The sequence below is a fragment of the Indicator indicator genome, chromosome 1, assembly GCF_027791375.1.
Source record: "Indicator indicator isolate 239-I01 chromosome 1, UM_Iind_1.1, whole genome shotgun sequence".
Classification (NCBI taxonomy): Eukaryota; Metazoa; Chordata; class Aves; order Piciformes; family Indicatoridae; genus Indicator; species Indicator indicator.
The window spans coordinates 129,054,247-129,078,523 of NC_072010.1; the positions used below are offsets into that span (position 1 = coordinate 129,054,247).

The following is a 24,277-nucleotide window of genomic DNA, read 5'->3' on the forward strand; positions in this document are numbered from 1 at the left end:
TCTGTCCTGAGCAACCACAGAGGCTTATGCAAGTGGTATGTGGAACAGAGTGTATGTAGACATGTTCTGGCACTGTTTCATCACTCTGAATGGGTTTACCTTGCCCTTCAAAAAGGGTTGGGGCACTGATTATCACATCAACTTTTGCTCCTTTGAATATTTATTTCCAAGTAAACTTAAAGTCTTGAAGGAGTCCTTTAGCATTAGCTGGTAAATTACTGCTGCAGGACTGCTGCTGGCATTTGAACTTGTTTTAAGTTCTAGCATTTTTCTTTAGAGATGCTTGTCGTAACAAAGTCCTTGAGGAGCAGCTGACTTTCTTCAGTTGAAAGATTAGGCACAATCTCAAGGAATCCTGGGGTAGATTAGGAGGGCTGTGGTTAGGAGGTTGAGAGAGGTTTTCCCTCTCTAATCTGCCCTGGTGAGGCCACATCTGGAATATTGTGTCCAGTTCTGGGCCCCTCAGTCAAGAAGGACCTCAGGGAACTGCTTGAGGGAGTCCAGTACAGAGCCACAAAGCTGCTGAAGGCAGTGGAACATCTCCCTGTGAGGCCAAGCTGAGGCTTGGAGCTTGGAGCAGAGGAGCCTGAGGGCTGCCCTCATTGCTGGGGAGAAAGATGTGTAGGGTGAGTGCCCAGAGGCTGGAGCCAGGCTCTGCTCAGTGATGCCCAATGCCAGCACAAGGGGCAGTGGTGGAAGTTGAGGCATAGGAAGTTCCATGGAAACACAAGGAGGGGTTGTTTGTTTTTTTTTTCCCTGTGAGGGTGTCAGAGTTCTGGAACAGGCTGCCCAGAGAGGTTGTGAAGTCTCCCTCTCTAGAGATATTCCAAACCCACCTGGATGTGTTCCTGTGTGACCTGGTATAGGTGCTCCTGCTCTGGCAGGAGGGTTGGACTGGATGATGTTTCAAGGTCCCTTCCAACCCCTAACATTCTGTGATTCTTTGAGCCCAATGATTAGATGAAAGCCTTTGACAGTGGGGATGTTCTGGAAGAGGGTTTTTGGGGTGGACGGGGAGATGGAGCAGAAGGAGCAGTCATGTGTGTGCATGTGTCATTACAGGGAAATCTTTGAGGCTGTTGGTAGTTGGAGACTTTCCTGATTTTCCTTGCTCTTCTGCAAGTCTGGAAATAAAGGGTTATTAGGGAATTTTCTAGCAGTGTCTCTGCAGTCATTACTCTGGCAGAAAGCACAACCAGCCTGTGTTTACATCCTGACTCTTAACCGTGTGCTGTGCTTCTCAGAGGGATCAGAGGCTGTAAATATGCAGAAGGCTGAGGATCAAGCTGAGTGTGCAGGCCGTTAACCTGAACTCACTTAGCACAGTGAAAGGTTTTTGCTGAGGGCTTTTCTTTTTCATTCAAACCTTGCTCTGCCCTCTGCTGGCAGCTGGAGATGTGAAATCACAGAATCGTTCAGTTTGGAAAAGAGGCTTGGAATCATCAAGTCCATCCATTAACCCTACTCTAACAGGTTCACCACTAAACCATATCCCCAAGCACCACATCTAAACAACCTTTAAACACATCCAGGGATGTGCAGCCTGTTCCAATCCCTGACCACTCTTGCAGGGAAAACTTTTTCCTAGTGTTCAGCCTAAACCTCTCCTGCTGCAGCTTGAGATTGTTCCCTCTTGTTCTGTCACTAATTCCCTGTCAGAAGAGACCAGCAGCAGCCTCTCCACAACCTCCTTTCAGGTAGCTGTAGACAGCAATGAGGTCTGCCCTCAGCCTCCTCTTTTCCAAACTAACCATCCCCAGCTCCTTCAGTCTCTCTCCATCAGATTTCTTCTCCAGGCCCTTCCCAGCTTCCTTGCCCTCCTCTGCACTGCCTCCAGCACCTCCACATCTCTCTTGGATTGAGGTGCCCCAAACTGGACACAATACTTGAGGTGTGGCCTCCCCAGAGCTGAGTGCCAGGGCACAATCCCCTCCCTGCTCCTGCTGGACACAGCATTGCTGATCCCAGCCAGGATGCCTTTGGCTTTCTTGGCCACCTGGGCACACTGCTGGATCACTGCTGGTAGAGCTGCTTGTGCCAGCTTGCTGTTTGCTGTTTGCAGTTTGCTTTACCAAACAGAGTTTGAAATCCTGTCATTAATCAAATTTCTCACCACAGGTAACTGCTGTGCCCATTATGATTACAAGGCATATTATATGAACATGTGTAGTAAATAAGCTGCTTTGGCCTTAAAAAAATAATCCTTTGCTACAGTATTTGAAGCAGGCAATAGTTATTTTGTCCTTCAATGCTATATTTACTTTCTGAAGGCAAGCAAATTTCTGACTTCTGGCAGGTGTGCTGATTCATGAAGTCAAGCACTTGAGTTAAGAACTGGTAGTGGTGAGGATGCCTGTGCTGCTTTTATGCTACCCTAGCTGCATATGCACTTGATACCTGTACATGTCAGACTGTATACCAGTTTCCTCCACACAGCTTTTATCCTAGTGATGTGCTGTATTTTTGCTTTCTGGTGTGATGGCATACAGAAGGACCTGGACAAGCTGGACAGGTGGGTGCAGGTGAACCCCGTGAGGTTCAAGACCAAGTGTGCAGGGTCCTGCACCTGGGAAGGAACAATCCTCACTATTGATACAGGCTGGGAGATGAGATGATAGAGAGCAGCCCTGTGGAGAAGGACTTCTCTGGTGAGAAGCTGGACATGAGCCAACACTGTGCACTTGCAGCACAGAAGGCCAATGACAGTCTGGGCTGCATCAAAGGCAGTGTGGCCAGCAGGTCAAGAGAGGTGATTCTGCCACTTTAGTCTGGTGAGATCTCATCTGGAGTACTGCATCCAACTCTGGAGCCCTCAACACAGGCAGGACTTGGACCTGATGGAGCTGGTCCCGAGAAGGGCCATAAAGATGATCAGAGGGCTGGCACAACTCTGCTACGAGGACAGGCTGAGGGAGCTGGGGGTGTTCAGCCTGGAGAAGAGAAGGCTCCAGGGAGACCTAAGAGCAGCCTGCCAGTACCTGAAGGGGGCTACAAGAAGGCTGTAGAGGGACTGTTTGCAATGGGCCTGCAGGGGCAGGATGAGGGACAATAGTTTGAAATGAGAGGAGATTTAGATTGGATGTTAGGAACAAGTTCTTTATCACGAGGGTGGTGGAACACTGCAACAGGTTGCCTAGGGAGGTAGCTGAGCCCTCATCCCTGCAGATCTTCAATGTCAGGCTGGCCAAGGCTCTGAGCAACCTGCTCTAGTGGACAATGTCCCTGCTGACTGCAGGGGGTTGGACTAGATGACCTTTGGAGGTTCTTTCCAACCCAAACCATTTTATGATTTCCCATGATTTTAAATTGTTTTAGAGTTTCTTACACAAATTATTTTAAGTCATAATACTTGTAAAATGAAGGTTTTTCCTTTTTTTTTTTTTTTCTTTTTTTTCATATCTGTGGTGGACTAGATAACCTTTATAGGTCCCTTCCAACCTAACCCATTCAGTGATTTTATGATATAACCCAGTTTCAGGGTTTTTTTTCCAAGAAAGACCTCAGATTGTACTTTGTTCTGCTTTCCAGTTTCAGAAAGAAATGAAGCAAGAAGCACTAATCAACTTTAAACTTGGTTCACCTCTTGATAAGGTTCCTCCTGTGTGCTGATAACAAAAGAATTATACAAACTGCTTCAATTCTGATACATCCTCATTTAAGTATCTGGCATTACAGCCTTGATCTTCTTTTAATGTTACCCACGTGGAGTTGAGGCATCCAAACTCTTGAGCAAGCCAACCTGAAACTGCATGTCAAGTTTGGATAGCTGTGGCAGTTGTGAGCATGGCTGGAGCTTTTGGAGCTGCTTCTGCCACTTGCATTTGTGAAGCAAGGCAGAGATAAGTCTGCTGCAATTTTATTGACAAGCATGATTTTGGCAGTGGGTTTCATAGCTGCTGAATGTGGGAGTGTGATGAGAAACATTGCAGGATTTTGTGGTGACAAACCCATGGATGTGGACTGTCTTGCTGTTCCTCTTCCCATCCTTCCAGCTTATGCTTATCCCGATTTCCGTACACCAAGTTCCACCTCATCCCATGCTGCAGAAGACCTTAACTCCTGCATCAACTTGCTTCTTTCTCTTTCTCCTGCCTCTGCTTGCTGCCAAGCTCAGTCTTCTCTCTTGGGGCTCTTGATTTAACTTCCTCTGCTGCTTTTAGCCTGTTCCGTGCTGTTTTGACTTCCAGATCACTGAAAAACTTTCCAGTGGAGCTGCGATTTAACCATGCTGACTACAGGATTTCCCTTCAAGGAAGTTGCAAATCTTTGTCCTGGTTGCTTTACTGTCCTCTTCTGTCCTCACTGCTTGTCAAATCTGACCAAAAAATGGCAGTAAAGTGAACAGTGAAGAGGGACTAGTATGGAAGTAGAGTGAGTCTTGGGTAATAGGTATTCTGTGAATTTCTGTATTTGACCCACAAATTCTACTTGTAATTAGCCCACTGGAAGCTATAATCACAGTTTTCCAAGAGGCCTGGCTGCCACTGGGAAGTTGCTGTCTCTGTGCAGAGGAGGATTAGAGATGGTGTTTGAAGGTGCTGCTTGGGGAAAAAGCAAGGTGTTATTTTAATGGGGGACAGCTGAGACCTGCCTTTGTCACCAGTCACAAGGTGAGAGTGGTTCTCAGCCTTCCTACAGAGCTCTGCATATTGCAGAATGCAAAAATCTTTGCTCCCACAGACAGGCTGCTCTCGGAGAGGAGCCTGCAAGTGTGACTTTGCAGGAAAAGAGTGGAGGTTACAGTCAAAGTTTGCCTGATAAAATGAACAGCTGCAGTTCTTAGAGCAAGAGGGAAGGAGGGTCAGTTGCAATTCAGTAACTCAGCAGGGAGCAAAGGATGTGAAGTGTGCTGTGCGACAGGTATCTGTTTGCACTGCAGACCCCAGGAGATCCTGAAAACAAAGAGAGAAAGCAGGGCACTGGAGGCCCTCTCAGCTGCTGTGAAAGACACCATTCTCTAACCTCTAACTGGTCTGTCCAGTCACTAGCCGGTGAGCTTACCCTGAATATTGCAGAAGGTCCATCTAAGGTCCACCTAGCTGCCTGTTCCAGGGCAAGCAGACAGGAGACCCTGAGGCACCTCATGTGTCATGCTCTTCCTGCTTGCATGCCTTCTTAAACTGAGCTTTTTGGTGGTTCCTGCTGTGCAAAGAACTGGAGTGTCTGGATTCAGGTACAAAACATCCTCAGGCAACCTCTCCTCCCAGACAAATAACCTCCTTTCAGATGCCAGCTTGAGGAGGAAACAAAGTGTTTCCTACCTGGAAAAGAGGGTAGGAGGGCTGCTGCCTCCTTAGCCTTGCCTAGTGCTAATTGCTGGGTGTTGAAAGGAGCTGGTGCAGGAGATTTTCCTGTAGGCAAGGGAGCTGTGGGGCTGTCTTAAGCCATAAATACAAAGGCTGGAACTCCACAGAGCATTAGACTGAGAGCTGCATACTGCTTTTACTCCTGAACTACCTTTATTTTCTACTTTTTAGCTAAAAAAGTTAAAATGAGGTTATTAACCAAGACGAATACTTGTTAATTGCATCTTTATGGGTGTTCTCCCAAGAAGGTTTGAAGTTTTAAACCAAGCGCTAAGAGGATGCTTGCTTGCTCTGAGAAGAAGAGTCGGGCACTTAGGCTGAGGAACTGTGCTTGGAGTTCAGCAATAGGTAGGAGGCTGTGCTGAAGATGTATCCAAATTCCAGCTTGTTAAGCTGCCCAAACAGAAGTGCAAAATGGATTTTGTTGCTGGAGTTGTCAAAGTCAGCAGATGTGATTTATTTTTGAGATTTTTTTCAGATGCTACTTTAGTTTTCCTAACACTGTTGTTTTGTTTTTTTTTCTTCTTCTCCCTCTGACTTCAGCCATTGATGGATTTCTGAAAACTGATGAAAGGCAAAGACTGGCAAAGGAGAGAAGAGAAGAAAGGGAGAAATATCTTGGTAAGATAGCAGAAAATGTATGTATTTTATGTATGTATACATTTTAATAGGCTTAAGCTACTAATATGATTTTTTTCTGCTCTGAATTTTAAATGCGGTTCTGTCCCTAATCTTTATTGCTTGGATTATGACTTAATAATTATTAAAAAAAAGTCAATTAATGTTTTCTTTGAATTCCATTTAAGTGTTTAATACCATATAGTTAAAAGTTGACTTTCTCCTTTGATTTATGACTTTGTTTCACTTTCTTCTTTCATTTTGAATACAGGTTTATATCCAAGATACTGACTGATGAGGATTTTGGGTTGTTAAGGGTGGTATAGAGCAGAGGTTTCTCCATGGGGTCCCCAGTTCAAGAGGGACAGGGATCTACCTGAGAGAGCCCAATGGAGGGCTACAAGGATGATGAAGGGACTGGAGCACTGCCTTGTAAGGAAAGGCTGAGAGTCCTGGGGCTGTTTGGAGAAGAGAAGACTGAGAGAGAATTTAATAAATGTTTATAAGTATCTGAGGGCTGGGAGTCAGGAAGGAAGGGACAGGGACAGGGGACAGCCTCTGCTCACTTGTGCCCTGTGATAGGACTAGGGGCAATGGATGTAAACTACAGCACTCCAGGAAGTTCCACCTTAACACAAAGAAGAACTTCTTTACTGTAAGGATGCCAGAACCCTGGAACAGGCTCCCCAGAGAGATTGTGGAATCTTCTCTGGAGACTTTCAGGCCCTGCCTGGATGTGTTCCTGTGTGACCTGCTCTAGTTGCTCCTGCTCTGGCAGGGGGGTTGGGCTGGATGATCTTTCAAGGTCCATTCTAACCCCTAACATTCTGTGATCCTGTGATTAATTAATTTCCTGAATAGCATAAGCATTGATTTCAGAGATTTTAAACTAGTTGGTTTTAATCTTATAATACCTTCAGGGAAACATTGAGGATATTCAATGTATGTATAAATACATGTCTAAAAAAAATATACATACATGTGTATATATGTATACAAATATATACACACACATATATATAAGGGAGATCTATACACACTGAATTTCATATATATGTGAAATTATTCAACATGCTTTTGGATTTCATGGTTGGCCTTCTGGGCTGCCAGTGACCATTGCTGGCTGATGTTGAGTTTTTCATCAGCTGACATGCCCAAGTCTTCCTCTTCCACACTGCTCTCCAGCCACTCCTCACCCAGCCTCTATGTGTGCTTGGGATTGCCCTGACCCAGGTGTGGGACCTTGCACTTGGCCTTGTTGAACTTCATGAGGTTGGCTTGGGCTCACCTCTCCAGCCTGCCCAAGTTCCTCTGGATGGATCTCTCCTGTCCAGCATGTCAATCAGACCACACAGCTTGGGTCATCTGCAGACTTGCTGAGGGTGCCTCAATCCTACTGTCCATGTTGCTGACAAAGATGTTAAATAGCACTTGTCCCAATACTGACTCTATTGTGTCACGTTATCAAATAACTTTAAAACAGGTGAAAAATTGCCTGAGGTGAAATGTACTTTTTTTTTTTTCTCTGCCCAAGCTGCAAGGGAACAGCAGATACTGGAGAAGGAGAGAAGAGCAAAGCTTCAATATGAAAAGCAAATGGAGGAGCGATGGAGAAGGCTGGAGGAACAGAGGCAGAGAGAGGAGCAGAAGAGAGCAGCTGTTGAAGAAAAACGGAGACAAAAGCTTAAAGAGGAGGAGGTAAGGTCCACTCTGAGATGCATGGGAGAGGAAGTCTGCATGGTAGCATCAAACATAGCTGAATATGGACATGCAATAGATGCTGATTTCTCTTTTTTGGCTCAGAGACATGTGGCTGTTACTATTGGGGCTGCAACCACAGCTATACAGACTCTACTACTACTTGTACATGGAAAACATTGTCCAGAGGGTTTTTTTTGTCTCTTGGTTTTTTTTTTGTCTGTTCTCTCAGAATAGTCATCTTCTTGTGCTCACATACCTGGGACTCTCTGAGATGATAAAGCATCAGCTTTACAGAAAGCAGCTCTTAAAGATGAGTTTTCCCATAAATTGGCAAGAGTTTTGTTATTGTTTTGTTTACTGTCATAAAACCACAGAAAGGTGGATGGAAGGCACCTCGAAAGATCATCCAGTCCAACCCCCCTGCCAGAGCAGGAGCACCTAGAGCAGGTCACACAGAAATGCATGCAGGCAGGTTTGGAATGTCTCCAGAGAAGGAGACTCCACAACCTCTCTGGGCAGCCTACTCCAGGGCTCCGGCACCCTCACAGGGAAAAAGTTTTCCCTTCTGTTCCCATGGCACCTCCTCTGCTCCAGCTTGCACCCAGTGCCCCTTGTGCTGTCCTTGGACATCCCTGAGCAAAGCCTGGCTCTGTCCTCCCCACACTGCCCTGCACATCTTTATCCCCAGCAATGAGTTCACTCCTCAGGCTCCTCTGCTCCCAGCTGCCTCAGCCTGGCCTCACAGGGAGATGTTCCATTGTGTTCAGCATCTTAGTGGCTCTGTGCTGGACTCTCTCAGGCAGTTCCCTGAGGTTTTTCTTGACCTGAGAGGGGCCCAGAACTGGACACATTATTCCAGATGTGGCCTCAGCAGGGCAGAGGGGCAGAAGAATCTCTTTTGACCTACTGTCCACAGCCCTTCTAATCCACCCCAGGATGCCCTTGGCTGCCTTGGGCACAAGAGCCCATTGCTGGCTCAGGGGCATCCTTCTGCCCACCAAGACCCCTAACTCCCTTTTCCCCTGTGCTGCTCTCCGACAGGTCAGTCCCCAACCTGTCCTGGTCTGTGTGGTTGTTCTTTCCCAGATGCCAGACTTTACCTTTGTCCTTGTTGGATTTCATTTCATTTTTCCCCACCCAGCTCTCCAGCCTGTCCAGGTCTGGCTGAATGGCAGCACAGCCTTCAGGTGTGTCAGCCACCCCTCCCAGTTTGGTGTCATCAGCAAACTTGCTGGCAGTGTCCCCATCTAAGTCAATATGAATGTATTGAATAATCCATGGAAACTGAACTAATGCTTATGAATTTGATTTTCCTCAGTGACATAAAATCAGAAGTGAAGAATCTAAGCTGGTTTAAAACTCTAGGACAGAAGAGGTTCTTTTTTTGATCTTGTGAGTCTGATTTCTGATGCAGATTTCTGAGTGCTCTGTGTGTGTCTTTCTCTGCATGACATTCTGTAGAAGACAGTACCACTGCTACTGCAACTGATAAAGAATTAATGATGTTGGAAAAATGGGGCAGTGGTTTAAAAAAGAAAAATAATAAAAGTAGTTTCCCTACTTCCTAGATAAAAAGGCTCTGGAAATCTGCAGTTCTGCTTTTCAACTGTAACATTCTGATTGTGGCTTCTGCAGGACAGCTGATAATTAATTTTACAATCTTTCATCATGTGTTCTGTTTCAAATTTTGCTAAGAAAGATGACAAAAACAGACACAAAGGGTAGGAGATCTTCCTCCATCATTGACCTGACCTCCTTCTTCCCCAGTATTTCCTGCTGTGATCATCTTTTGTAGCTAAGGAAAGTTGACTCCCTTTATGTGGATTGTAATGGAAAGCAGCAAGTACAAAAACTTTCTAAATCCTACACTCAAAATTTGTACCAAAGAAGGGGGCAGTGAGCAGGAGAGGTGTGGGCAGAGTGAGCAACTCCCTGCTTTTGCTGCCTGCATGGTTTTGCAGCACTGGAGAAATAAGAGCAGGGTGGTCAGACATAAGAGAGGCTGTGCTAGGTCAGAGCCGAAGGTCTATCCAGTGGGGATCCCATCTCTTGAAAGAGCCTCCTGCACTTGCCCAGAGATGGGTTAAGGAGAGACTGAGCACAGAGTCATGTTTCTCCTAAGTATCAGCAAGGCTGTTAGAGCTCCCCAGTACCCTGTACATGTGATGGGAAGCTTCTCCAGTGATGAGAGAAAGGTTTGCTGCCTCCCAAGTGTTTGGTCATAATATAAATACAACTCCTAGCTCTGCTCACTGAGCTGGGCCTTCAGGCTTAAACTGTCCCAAGACCTTTTGGGTGCTAAGGCAGGCCTAGGCCTGGTTCTTTTCCCTTTCCTATTTCCCTCCAGGCTGAGGATCCTGGCGGAAGGGTAAGTGGGTAGGAGGGCAGGAGTACAGGAGAAAGATGCTTGTTTGAGGGTGTTTAGAGCTGGTGGGAAGAAAAATTCAGGATCCAGGGAAGGAAGGGGGGAGTACATAACGGGATAATTTGTAGAACAGAGGAGGATGAGGGAAGAAGGAAATTGGGAAAAGGAGATGCTACCATCTCCTGCCTTCCCTTCAATTATTTTTCGTTCCCTCATTTCCCAAATTCCACTTGAACTCTACTAAAGGATCTGCCAACTCCCTCCCCCCAGCTTTTTGGTGAGCTCCTCAAACCTTGTGTGTGTAGCAGCAGCAGAGGTCTGAGTAAGGATGGTGGTGAAGTTGCAGCTCCCTGGGCATTGCAAGTTACTCACTGCTGGTGAGTCATGCTGGACATTTGAGACCTTCTTTACTGGAAGAGCTTTGAACCTGCATTTCCCACACTTGTGTTTGAAGCCAGGGCATGCCCTGTCCAGTATACTGCAGCAGGTCCTCAGTGGTTCTCTTTTGAATGGTGGCTTACACTGGGCAGGGACTAGAGCACCCATTATTTGGCACTTCAGATACATGAGCAGGTCAGGAGATTTTCTTCCTTGCTCTCTGCCTTAGGGGTTGTCCTTAAGTCTTTTTTTCCTTGCTTTTTAACACAGCAGAAGGCAGTGCGTATCTGTGATAGGAGCAGGTTGGATAGAGCTTTCTAGAACACATTGTTCTTGCATCTGTAAGAGTTTGAGAGAGAAGCGTGGCTCTTAAACTGAGGCTTGTTGGCTTCCCACAGCAGAGCAGCCTCTGCTTGGCTGTTTTGTATGCAAAGGACTTCTCAAAGAGGAGGTGGCTAAAGCTTAGTTTTGCTTGCTTCTTCTCCTGTACACTGCCAGGTGGTCAATGGTAGTTTTAAAGTCTGTGTTGACGGGAATGGAGGTGTTCTGGGTGAGTTTTCCTCAGAGAAGCTCCTTGCTGAGCACAGTGGAAATCTGTCCAGTTCCTCAGGAATCAAATAAACATGCCTGAGAATCATCCTGTCTTCATTCACTGAGTCTTTCTTATCTGTAGAGGTCTTCAGCAGCACTGCCTTTCCCTCCATGTTACTTTTAAAGCTGTCTTTTTCTCGCAGTAGAAGTCCCTGAGCCTTGAGGAAAGGAAGTGTGGTGGTGTACAACAGAATCATAGAATGGTTTGGGTAGGAAGGGACCTCCAAAGGTCATCCAGTCCAACCCCCCTGCAGTCACCAGGGACTCCTCCACTAGATTGCCTTGCTCAGAGCCCTGTTGAGCCTGACCTTGAATATCAACAGGGCCATATGGGGCCTCAGCTACCTCCCTGTGTAACCTGATGCGCAGGGTTCTACCACCCTCATGTTCTTCACATCCAGTCTAAATCTGCTCTGCTCTCATTTCAAACCATTGCCCCTTGTCTTATCACTGCAGGCCTTTGCAAACAGTCCCTCTGCAGCCTTCTTGTAGTCATCCTCAGATACTGGGAGGCTGCTCTTAGGTCTCTGGAGCCTTTTCTTCTCCAGGCTGAACAACCCCAGCTCCTTCAGCCTGTCCTTGTGGGAGGAGTGTTCCAAACCCTTGATCATCTTTGTGGCCCTTCTCTGGGCTCTGTCAGGTCATAGAATCATAGGTCCATGTCCTTCCTGTGTTGAGGGCTCCAGAGCTGGATGCAGTACTCCAGGTGAGGACTCAACCAGAGCAGAGGAAAGTGGCAGAATCACCTCTCTCAGCCTCTTGGCCACACTGCTTTTGATGCAGCCCAGGATGCCACTGGCCTTGTGGGCTGCAAGCTCCCACATTGCTTCTTAATGTGTTCTTCAAGCAAAAAATAACACAGCTCTTTTCTTGCTGTGTGGAAGAGCCAATCAAAGGATGAAGCCAGATGGTAATACCAGGAAGCAGTGAGCTTCTTACAGGGCTGGTGGATGTATAAAGTGAAGAGGAAGAGGATTTGTGGATTTGTTAAGCTGTTTATATTGTACCTGAGGGGGGCTACAGGAAGGCTGCAGAGGGACTGTTTGCCCAGGTCTGCAATGACAGGATGAGGGGCAATGGTTTGAAATTTGAGCAGAGCAGACTTAGATTGGATGTTAGGAACAAGTTCTGCACCATGCAGGTGCTAGAACACTGCAACAGGTTGCCCAGGGAGGCAGCTGAGCCTCCATGCCTGGAGATATTCAGGGCTGGACAAGGTTCTGAGCAACCTGCTCTAGTGGAGGATGTCCCTGCTGATTGCTGGTTTTGGGCTGGATGCCCTTTGGAGTTCCCTTCCAACCCAAACCATTTTATGATTTTCTATCATTTTAAATTGTTTTGAGAATTGCTTACACAAATTATTTTAAGCCATAATACTTGTAAAATGAAGGTTTCCTTTTTTTTTTTTTCATATGTGTGCCATTTTTTCCCACAGAAAAAAAACCAGAGTACTTCAGTCAAATTGTTTGTACTCTCACCACTGGATTTTGGGTTTGTTTTGATTATTTTTTGTTTGTTTGTTTGTCTGTTTGTTTAAAAAAATATTTATTTTCAGTCCAAGCAGTGCAAATCTTTGGTCTGTTGTTTAGTCTGAGGAAAACCTGGATGAGTAACTGGAAGGTAACATGTACATCTGGGATACAAGCAGTAGATGGCTCTGTTCTTATGGTTTTACTCAAGCTTGTACATCAGGGCTTTCTGTGGAAGCTCCCTGTGCAGGGTGTATTTATTTACAGCTGTTAAGAGTTCCCACATGAGGGTCACATGAATTGTTTCATGTGGTTTTAAGGAGGTGCTTTGTCTGTAACATAGACAGGAAGGTTCTGCACATTGTTGGAAGGGACCATCAAAGGTCATCTTCTCCAACTCCTCTGCAGTCAGCAGGAACATCTCCAACTAGATCAGGCTGCCCAGGGTCAGAACCAGTCTGATGTTGAATGTTTCCAGGGACAGGACCTCAGCCACCTCCCTGGGCAGCCTCTTCCAGTATTTCACCACTCTCATTGTGCAGAACTTCCTCCTGATGTCCAACCTCAATCTGCCCTGCTCCAGTTTCAAACCATTGCCCCTTGTCCTGTCACTCTAAGCCCTTCTAAACAGTCCCTCCCCAGCCTTCCTGTAGGGCCCCTTCAGATACAGAAATATAGCTCTAAGGTCTCTGTGGAGCCTTCCCTTCTCCAGACTGAACAGCCACAATTCCTTCAGCCTGTCTTCACAGCAGATGTTCTCCCACTCTCTGATCATCTTTGTGGCCTCCTCTGGACCTGCTCCATCAGGTCCATGTCTCTCTTGTGCTGGTGGCCCCAGATCTAGACACAGCACTGCAGGTGAGGTCTCACCAGAGCAGAGTGGCAGAATCCCCTCTCAACCTGCTGGCCATGCTGCTTTTGGTGCAGCCCAGGCTGCAACTGGCTTTCTGGGCTGCAAGTGCACACAGTCTGCTCATGTCTAGCTTCTCACCCACCAGCACCCCTAAGTCCTTTTCTGCAGGGCTGCTCTTAATTTCATCTTCCCCCAGCCTGTATTGATATCAAGGGTTGCCCTGACCTAGACACAGGACCTTGCACTTTGCCTTTATTGAACCTCCCAAGATTCTCCTCAGCCAACCTCTCCAGCCTGTCCAGGTCCCTCTGGATGGCACCCATCCTGTCCCTCAGTCTTGTCAACTGCACCACTCAGCCTGGTGCCATCAGCAAACTTGCTGTGGGTGCCCTCAGTCTTTCTGTCTATATCATTGATGAAGGTACTGAACAACAGTGGTCCCAGTACAGGACTTTGAGGGACACCACTTGTCATCCATTTCCATTTACACATCAAGCTATTGTCCACTACCCTTTGGATGTGATCATCCAACCAATTCCTTGTCTCCTGGATAGTCCACCCATCAAATCCGTATCTCTCCAGCTCAGAGAGAAAAGATAAAGGATTGCTTTGTCTTTGGTTTTCATCACAGTCCAAATTCTAAGTATGTGAGTTGCTCATGCTTCCATGTGTGCTACTCTTTTCTTTGACTTTTCAGTTTTGTTCTAACTTGAAAATGCTAAGTAACATTTTTCTTTGTGGGGGAAAAAAAAAACCTGCATATTGTTCTTTATCTAAGTTATATCTGCAGGGTTTCAGGAGGTTTCATAATTATTCTCTTTAGTGCTTTAATGAAAGGCTCTTTGCAAATGAAAATGAATGATCCTCTCCACATCATGTAATTGAAGATTTCAACCTCAGATTGTAGTTAGAATGAGCTTTCAAATATGGATGAAAATTAATTTAATGTCTTTAATCTTGCATTTTATCCTTAAACCAGTGCACTCATAGTAGGTGGTAGAAGTGTACTCTGTGGTTTGCAGACTAGAAAATATTGCTGCTCCTTGCTCCAAGCAGCATTAAAACAAAAAAATGCAGCAAACAAACATAAATCACCTGGATAATTGAGACCTAACTACTTTCATCTTAGCTTTTTCGATTGAAGTGTAACAATATTTCATTAGATCTGGAAAGAAAGATTCTGTCCAAGTGTGTGTTTTAACGAGAAAGAAATGGGAGGGTGATTTCCTCTTAGATAAAGTCCTAGAAAGGTGTATTGGATCAAATGCATAGTAGGAGGAAAGAATGAAAATAAATAAGCATGCTGCAGAGAACTGGTGGCAGAATAGAAGGTGAGGTTTGGAAAGACTTAAGTACGAGCAAAGGATTCCAAGAGAATTAAATTCATGTTGAGAGGTGGAAAGTTACAAGGAAGAAGTGTGAAGTTTGGATGCCAAGGCAGCACACACAAGTTTTAAATGTGAAAATTACATTTTCAAGTATTGAGGAAAAAGAATCCTGTAGCAAACTAAACCTGAGAGGAGTGACTTTGGATTCTAGAGACTGGAATATTGCTTTCTTTTCACACCCAAAGTACAGACAAGAAGTGAGAGAGGGTATTGAAAGCTGTGGGGCTTTTACATGCTGTTGCAGAAGAGGCTGTGCTTGAGCTTTGTGATGCTTCTTGCCTTTGCTCTAGCAGGGAGGAGGAGGAAAGAGGCAGGGCACACATTTGCTGCCTGGACACTGATGGCACTGACTAGACAGAAGGGAGACCAAAAGGGGGAGGGAGGGCTGGGAAGCAGCTGCCTGCTTTCAGTGGGCTTTGCATGACAGACCCTGAGCTAAAGACATAGAAGGGGAGACAAACCTGAAGTGAGAGCTAAACCACATGACCACAGGAAAGATCATCTTCCTGGGCATGGCAGTAGAAATTGTAACAGCAGGGTGGGTCCCCTGGCCAAAAGTAACAGGGACAGGAGAGCTGAGAATGGCAGAAAGGGTGTGTGAGAAGTAGCTTTTATCACTGTAGAGGGTAATAGAATGGAATTCTTTTTGCTATCAGTGATGGGTAACAAAATTAAGAGAACTTAAAGACACAAGGTAGTGGCTTGCTGCTGAAATTGGTGGATAATTGGTAGCAGGCTTGGATGAGGTGGGAAAACTGAGGTCAGAAATAAATTAATGGAAACCAAGGTAATAGGAGAGATTCTTCAAAGACATGGAAGGGACACAAGTACATTGCAGATGAGCAGGTGATGGTGAGAGTGCATTTGGCACTGTAGAAAGCCAGTGACCACAGACAGAGGTCCAGGAAGGTAACATGAAGGGTACAGATGTGTGCATTAAAGTTGCACCTGGAGGTGCCTGGTATTGGGGTCTGGTCTGCTAGAGGAGCCCCATCAGAAACAGCAGACTCAGTATCAGTGAAGGAGAGCACCTTGAGCAGAATCTGAATGTTGATGGTAAATATCTTAGGGAAGGGGATAGGAAACCTCAGCCAAATTCATGAGTCAGTGGCAGAAAGTCATGTGGCCAAGAGATGCAGGAGAGGTTTTTGCACAGTTGATCTGAGCTACCAGAAGATACTGGAGAACAGTAGGGGATTAATAGAAATAAAAGGGACTATGATGTAATCACAGAAGCCTTACAGGATCAAGAGTTTGGAGTGGATGGAGTAGGAGTTTCATACCAGACCAGAAGGACATAGCAAAGGTAGTACTTAATAGGATCAAAATGACAACTAGGATCAGAAGGCTAAAATCTGTTGTGGCAGGAGTTGGAAGCAGCCAAGAGAGGGTTCACCTTTCACAGGAGGATTTGGGCTGCAGAAATGTAAGGATGAAGAGGTTGCCAGATGTGAATGTCAGGAGGAAAGGAAGAGGATGGTAGGTGATGGGCTGGTGGCTGGAGAAGCTCCATGTTTTATCTGCTTGAAAGGAGGAAGAGGAAAAATTGCAGAGATCGTTGCCCGAATAAACCACTGAGAAACTAACAGAGGATGGAGGTGGAAAGAAAATTGAGTTGGAGGTCTCTGAATACGAAGAGGTGGTGGAGGAGAGGGTAATAAAGTGACCATACATAGCTGTAAATTGACGCAGGATTTGGGGAGGGAAAGAAATCTCCTCCTTGTTCTTCCCCATCTGAAAATCCTGACTCATCAAGCCATAGAGGAAGGTGGGTGTGGAGGGGGGAAAAAAAATCTCAGAACAGCATGATCTGGGCATGCACTAAAAAAAATACACAGGAGGGAAGGGAAAAAAAGAAATCCTAAGCTCTTAAATGCTTAGCCTGTAAAGAGCATAGTGGGAGAAAGGAGGGAGGGTTAGTGAAAATAAATAAATAAGTGGAGCATCCTGCAAAGTAACCTACTTTGGGGCTGAAGTGCTCATTTATCTGTGTGGCTAGGAGGAGCCACTGGCATTGCAGCAATTTAGCTGTGCTCAGAAAGGGATGGGGAGGGGAAAAAAAATCCTGAGGGCTGCCTAGACAAGAAAGAGTTAATGCTTGCCGAGCATTATTCTTACACAAATTAAGTCCAGAGCACAGCAGCAGCCTCACCAGCAGGAGCAGATGCTAGGCAGTGATGCAACCTGTGTTATTTACTTAGGCCTCTGTGGTGACCTCAGTGGCTTGCAGACAAAGGACACAGCTATCTGGGGGTAGGTAGCATGCAGATGCCTTCTTTACTCACTCTTTTTTCTCTTTTATTGCAAACAAGCTCTTGTAATCATCTTGCATGGAGCAACAGGGGAGTGGTGATTTGATTTATTTATTTAATTTTGAACATGGTTTCAGAAGAAAGGGGGGAAAAAAACCCAGAAAAACAACCAAAACAACTAATTCAGAGTTGGTTTCTGGTTTTGTCTCAATATCACCAGGAACGTTTAGAAGCCATGATGCGTCGGTCCCTTGAACGCAGCCAGCAGCTGGAGCAGAAGCAGAAGCGATGGTCGTGGGGAGGAGCACTGGCTGCAGGCTCAGGAGGGAGAGATGGTGAGTGAAACTGGCTGCCTGCATTGCAGATCTCCTGAGTGCAAAATGCATGAGGTTGTGGAGAGAGTGAGGATGATCCATTTTCTACTTAGGGTGGTACTGATGGGGCTACTGCTTAGGGTGTGAATCAGTGCTTTGTGATTGCTTGCCAGGCTTCCTCTCTTTAGTACTTTCTAAGCAGGAAGGTCACTCCTAACTTGAGGAACACAGATGGTGTTAATAGAGTAACCAGAATCTGTTTGGAGGATGCTAAAAGCTGAAACTAAAACTGATGCTATCTGTCTCTCTCTCCGTATTCTTTTTTCTCTGCCTTTTCATCCCACTCACACGGTTAGCAAACTGAATATTCACCAAGGGGCTGAGTGTTGTCTAAACCTCTCTAAAGATGATCTGCTTGTGTTTGGTACTTCTGAAAACCCGAGGGGAATTTCTAGATTGCTATGCAACATGTGCAGTTTAAAAGAGCTTGGTGGGTTTGGTTTTTGGGGTGGGTTTTTTTTTGCTTTTTTTGTTTGTTTGTTTGTTTTTTCCCCTCACATACTTTTTATTGCTGCTCTTTTTGATTCGGCTTCAGAAGAAATCCTTTGAATTATGTAATGAGTCATGTACTGCTTCTGTATTTCCAATAGCTGCATGTTTTCTGCTTTGAAATCAGCATTTAGTTAAATTTGTCAGGTTTCTCTAAACTGGTGTTATGGGGGAAAAAAGATTCGTGTTTGGGTGGTGATGAAAATGTGACAGTTGCTGTCTTTTAAATACGCTTCGTCTAAAAAGGAAAACTCTGTTTCACATCATGATTTTCATAGTATGCCATCAAAAAAAAAAAGCCAGGAAATTAAATAAATCTGATAATAAAAGAAGTATTTTATGCTTTTGAGAAGGAAGCCAGTTTGTCTTTGAGGCAGTTGATGCTTGATTCCAGCTCCCTCAATTTACTCAATAATTCCTTTCACCTCTTTTTTGCTCTGATTTCTCTGCCATGTAGGTGAATCAGAAAATACCCCACCCCCTGTTCTAGGTTTAGCTGCCAACACCCTTCCTCCAGACCCCGTGACCTCTACTGCTCCTGCTGATTCCTTCAATGGTATTTCAGAGAATCCACAGTCCCATCTTGTCTCATTTCTAACTGTTCTAATCACTGTAACCCATCCACTGAGCTCGTCCTTCCTAACCACTGTTGTGTTTTTTTTCCCCTTATTATTTCAGTCTAGTTCTCTACAGCATTACCCTTAGAGATGTGGACCAAATGTCTTTTTAATTTCCCTTTTAATTTTGCCATGCTGGAGCAGTGCATGCCTCTCATTCCAGCACACTTAGAGGCATTTCATGGTGTTTTTTTTTTCCTCACTAACTGTAGACTTTTCCCACTCAGATTTTCATCTCTGTTAATTCTGCTTGTGCTCTGTGTTTGTGTGTGTGTAAATATAATTGCACACATATTTGACAGATGTGTAAGGGATGTGCACAGGTGCAGGTGCTGTTGAAAAGAAGTTTCAGTGAGAGAAAATGTGTTATGGAGACCATGTTTCATCAAAACAGTCCTTTTTTTTTTTTTTCCCTATCACAATGCAGTATCTAAGTACAAGCAAATTCAGTATAAGCAGCCATGCTGTGTTTTCAGCCTCCTGAAGTGGCTTTTGGCCCAGCTGGTAACAAACTGGATTACCTGACTTTGTTTAGGCAACTCTGTTTTGTTTTCTTTTATATTGTTTATATTTAAAAATTTTATTTCTTTTTCTTTATATTGTTTATACTTTTGTTTGGGTTTTCTTGTTGCTTGTTTGTTTGTTTCTGGGTTTTTTTTGTTTTAAGTTATTCTTCCCACAAAAGGACTGTGAAATAAAATAAAATTCCATACAGTATTTCTGATTTTGATTGGAAAATATACTTGGCATTTTGAAAACTCTACCTGTGCTCTTAAGAACTAAGTTCTTTCTCTTTCCCCAAAGGAGGAGCTAGGCTTGGATATTGCTCCTGCAGAATACACATTAGATGTTGCCCTGCCCATGGTCTCACAGAATTGTTATTGGATTTTTTTTGTACTGATTGCTGCTCATCTACGAAGAGATTTGGGTGTGCAGCTGATGTTCTGCAGGATCCCAGCATTATACTTGCTTGTATTTAAAAAGCAAATACAGAGAATCCTGCTGTAGCAGATGGAGGGAGATCTTGAAGACCCCACTGAGGCAGCATTTCAATGGATGTTATAGGGAATGTAGTAACTTAAGGGCTGCAGAATTAAGGGCAACTGTATTTGCCTAGCTGAAAATACTTTGGTTTTGAATGAAATAAAATGTAAAGGTGCAAAGCATCTATGATTTTAGCTTCAGCAGGCCATGCAGTGATCATTATATACTGGTACACTGTAGTGATATTTGTCATTTAATCCTTGAATAACATTTTTCTGTCATTTAATCCTTGAACAATGTTTTCCTATCATTTAATACTTGAAAAACATTTTTCTGCCATTTAATACTTGAACATTTTTTTTCTGCTATTTAATACTTGAAGAATATTTTTTCTGTCATAGAATAAATGGCAAGTCAGGTGTTGTGCTCAAACAGATTTTGTCAAACAGTAGTACAGGAGAAAAGTGAAAGCACCTGGGGTAGGACGAAAAAAAAAGCTTGCTGCCTTTTTCTTTCTTTCTTTCTTTCTTTTTTATAGTTACCCTCAAGCAAAAAAAAAAAAAAAAAGATAAAGCCAAATGGCTGGTGCCAGGTTAATCACTGAAAGAGTGAGTTCTCGTAATGTGAACTCATAAATATTTGTTATTTCATTTTTCATATTAGTATACTAACCAGACTGAAGATAGGGGGAAAAGGGAACAGAGATGAGGAGTTCAGTGTTACGTGTGCAGTTTGTTTTCTTTAGGTAACTTTCTGCTTGTGCTGTTATTGAATATCTTGTGTCAGAATGGCTTCAGCTCATTCAGACCTGATAGATAATGATTTGCCTGTGGCTGTATCAAAGACAGGCTGCTGTAAAACTGGAATTCAGTAAAATTCACCAGCAGAAAAGTTGCACCACAAAACACATCTCGGAAAACGCTGGCCCTCGGCATTGCCTTGTTCAGCGCTAGGACGAGTGGCAAGGGCTAACAAGTACAAATGCAAGGTTAATTTGGGGAGTTAATCAAGGCTCTGATGTTGAATACAAATATCTTCAATACATCTCTCTGCAGCATGTGACAAACTTTCAGCCTCTACAATGAATCTGCCAAAGCAAATGGACTCGCCCATCAGTAAGCGCCTCTCCTCCTCCACAGCGGCTATAACACATTCCCCTGACAGAGGCAAGTGACTGTGCTGCTCTCCTACCAGCCTAAGCTCTCCTTCTGCTTAAAGCACTTCTTCTCCATGTAGCTGTGTGACTTCCTTCTGCCTGTTAGTCAAAAGAACTCAGCCGCATGAGGGGTTGTAAGTTAATGCAAGTCCCAAGACTCTGCTGCTGTGCTGGAGATCCCCACACAAATGCCATGGGGTTCTTATTACTGATTCTTTCTCAGGTTTTGAGCAAATTGGCAAACAGGGTTGGAAGTACATAGTGAGACTGCAGCACTTACCTAAAGCTGTGCAGCTTGTGATCATCTAGATAAATGATGAAAACCAGTTGAGCCAAACACATGGCTCTACCACAGACCTGGGCTGTACCATGGGCAGAAGTACGTCCGATGAGCCACCTGGGAGACTTCAATCTGAGAACCTTAGTTATAGAGCCCTTTAATTTGATTTGAAGCTCTGATCCATGAGAGGCTCAGCAAAAGATGATCTTCTTGGGAGATTAGTGGTTACTAAACATTGCAAGAGAGGACCAAAGGGTTTATTCCACAGTGAACTCTTTATGGATTTATTGATTTTTAGTTTGTTTTGGGTGTTCCTTTTTTCCTTCTTTTTTGAAACTCTAGTGAGAAAAAAGTTTCTTGACTGAAATAAGTAGCAGGGAAGGCTTGTTTGTAGACTGAAAAGAGAATGTAAATTAGCTTTCATTTCTGAATTAATGAAAACTCCTCAGCAGCTCTGAGATTATGATGGTAGATGGCTCTATGTATGTGTAATAGGAGCATCTATTAATAACTCTTATTTAGATGATGCCTACATTTATGGGGTTAGGAAGAAATGCAGATACACTCTATAAATAAGACTTACATAATATGGTGAGACAGCAGATGTTTAAATGCAGTCCCAGTATGGTTGGCACATTAGTGAGCAGCTGTGCCGATATAACCAAATGTTTCACCTTTTCTACTGAAGGCAAACCTTTTTGTTTGTTTGTTTGTTTTTTATGCTGAGTCATGAAAGCAACCCATTTTGCATTTGCCTCTGTTTAAGAGCAAAGCAGAACACAGTCCTAACTTTGCTGTATTTGGCACATGCCTCTGTTTAAGAGCAAGATGCAACAGAACCATAACCTTCCTATATTTATTGGACGTTAAAATGATGGAAAAACCAGAAACCTTATTTTCATTCCCTCTGAAAAATACCTTTAAATAGTTCAAATCTTAAAGACTTAAGTTTTGGGTATGTTTGTTTGTTTGTTTTAATTGTTTTAATTTAATCATTTCATCGTTTTCTTTCACTTCTTTTACTGTGACATTGTTTTGTTTCTTGGCATTTTAAATTTGATTTCATTTGCCTCCCATCCTTCAGCTCACCGCATGCATCTTAGTCCCATGGAAAACTTTCTTGTTTCTCGGCTGCTGACTCCCACACAGTCATCTCTAGCCAGAAGCAGAAGTACATTAATGCTTTCTGAGCAGTACAATAATCCAGGTAAAAAAAAATGTGAATTACTCACAGCTGGTTTGGGTTGGATTTGAACAGATGCTGAAACAAATGCCAATTTACATTACATTATAAGTAAGAATGAAGTTGTTCACAATTGAAGTGTGATTAGAAGCTTGGAAAAATATGTGACCTTGTCTGTCTTATTCTTGGTGACTTTAAGAAGAACATAGTTTATAAACAAAACAACAAAAAAAACCCCAACAAACCAAACAAAATTCCAAACCAACCAAACAAAAACTGGAATTAACAACATTACTAAAACCTAACCCAATGGAAAATGGGATATATTCATGTAAGAAACCATACTGTGCCCTGGTGAAGGCATCTGGAATGTCATGTCCAGTTCTGGACCCCTCAGTTAAAGAAGGATCTCAGAGAACTGGTTGAGAGAGCCACAAAGATGATAGAGTGGAACAGCTCCCTTATGAGGAAAGGTTGAGGGGGTTGGGTCCCTTTAGCTTGGAGCAGAGGAGCCTGAGAGGTGACCTCATTCATGCTTACAAAGATGTGCAGGGCAGTGTCAGGAGGACAGAGCCAGGCTTTGCTCAGGGATGTCCAAGGACAGGACAAGGGGCACTGGGTGCCAGCTGGAGCAGAGGAGGTGCCATGGGAACAGAAGGGAAACCTTTTTCCCTGGAGCAGGCTGCCCAGAGAGGTTGTGGAGTCTCTTTCTCTGGAGACATTCCAAAGCCACCTGGATGTGTTCCTGTGTGACCTGTCCTGGGTGCTCCTGCTCTGGCAGGGGGGTTGGACTGGATGATCTTTTGAGGTCCCTTCCAACCCCTAACATTCTGTGCCTCTGTGATTTATTTTTTATACCACTGTGTGACACCTCTGAGAGGCTTTATTTGATCTATTAATGTCATCCCTTTTCATATCCAGGCAGTACGTAGAACAGAAATCCCAGTGCACCATTCAATCCTTAATTATTTCAGTAGGGTTGCAGTTCTTTGCTGTTAAATTACTTTTTCCTTCCCCTGTAGATGTATTTTTATGTATGCATATATCTGTGTGTACAGCTGTAAAATGATAGGAAAAAAATAGACAGTGAAAGGACAAGAGAAAATGGCCTCAAGTTGCAGCAGGGGAGCTTTAGATTGGGTATTAGGAAAAATTTCTTTCCTCAAAGAGTGGTCAGGCATTGGAACAGGCTGCCCAGGGAGGTGGTGAACACCATCCCTGGAGGTGTTCAGAAAACATGTGGACGTGGCACTTTGGAACATGGTTTGCTGAGCATGGTGGTGTTGGGTTGATGGTTGGACATGCTGATCTTAGAGGTCTTTTCCAGCCCTGATGATTCTGTGATTCTCTGTCAGTTGCACAAATTACAGATCCTCTGCTCATTTCCTTGGAAGGCAATCAGGCCTTAGCATACAGAAGGCATCAGCCCTCAGAGTGGCCATAGATGCTTTTGGCAGGAGTTGCCAGGAAGAGGGTTGAGAGACATCTCTCATTTGTCATCCACTTTGGACACATATTATTTATCTTTTTTTCAACCTTGAAGTAAAAATACATCAGTGACATCTGCTCCATCCTCCCCACCATGCCCAGGGACACCTCTCAACTAGACTGGGCTGCTCAAGGCCTCATCCAACCTGGCCTTGGACACCCCCAGGGAGGAGGCAGCCACAGCCTCCCTGGGCAGCCTGTGCCAGAGTCTCACCAGCCTCCTACTGAAGATCTTTCTCAGCTTCAAACCATTCCCCCATGCCCTGTCTCTAGACACCCTGAGGAAAAGTCCCTCTGCAGCCTTCCTGCAGGATCCCTTCAGCTATTGGAAGGCAGCTCTAAGGTCCCCCTGGAGCCTTCTCTTCTTCAGACTGAACACCCCCAGTTCCCTCAGCCTGTCCTCATAGCAGAGGTGCTCCAGCCCTTGGATCATCTTTGTGGCCCTCCTCAGGACTCAGTCCAGTGCCCTTACGCTGGGGACACCAGAACTGGACACAGTATTCAAGGCTGGGGTCTCACAAAAGCAGAGTAAAGGGTCCCATGGGTACAATTAATATCTGTCTTATTAATAATGCATATCCTCTGTTGGTCTCTATGTACGTGAAAGCTCCATCTTTGAAGGCAATATGAACAAAAGCAGGAGGAAAACATCCCATTTCTAAAAACCTCTTTTCATATTGCAGATACCGAAGTACCCAGAGAGAGTTGTCCTGTGTGCTGTCATGCATGTGCAACTGAAATATCTACAGCAGTAGTTAGTTTAGGTTTGGGGCTATGTGTTTGGT

General features: G+C 44.5%; 1 protein-coding gene across 1 annotated transcript in view; it reads left to right on the top strand.

Annotated features, from left to right (window-relative positions):
* MAP7D2 (MAP7 domain containing 2) overlaps nucleotides 1–24,277 on the top strand; it is a 77,254-nt gene that overhangs the window by 31,552 nt on the left and 21,425 nt on the right. The window contains exons 2-6 of the mRNA XM_054396425.1: nucleotides 5,785–5,927; nucleotides 7,459–7,622; nucleotides 17,142–17,256; nucleotides 20,441–20,551; nucleotides 21,906–22,028. Coding sequence (XP_054252400.1) covers nucleotides 5,785–5,927; nucleotides 7,459–7,622; nucleotides 17,142–17,256; nucleotides 20,441–20,551; nucleotides 21,906–22,028 — 656 coding nt within the window. The remainder of the gene's footprint in view (nucleotides 1–5,784; nucleotides 5,928–7,458; nucleotides 7,623–17,141; nucleotides 17,257–20,440; nucleotides 20,552–21,905; nucleotides 22,029–24,277) is intronic.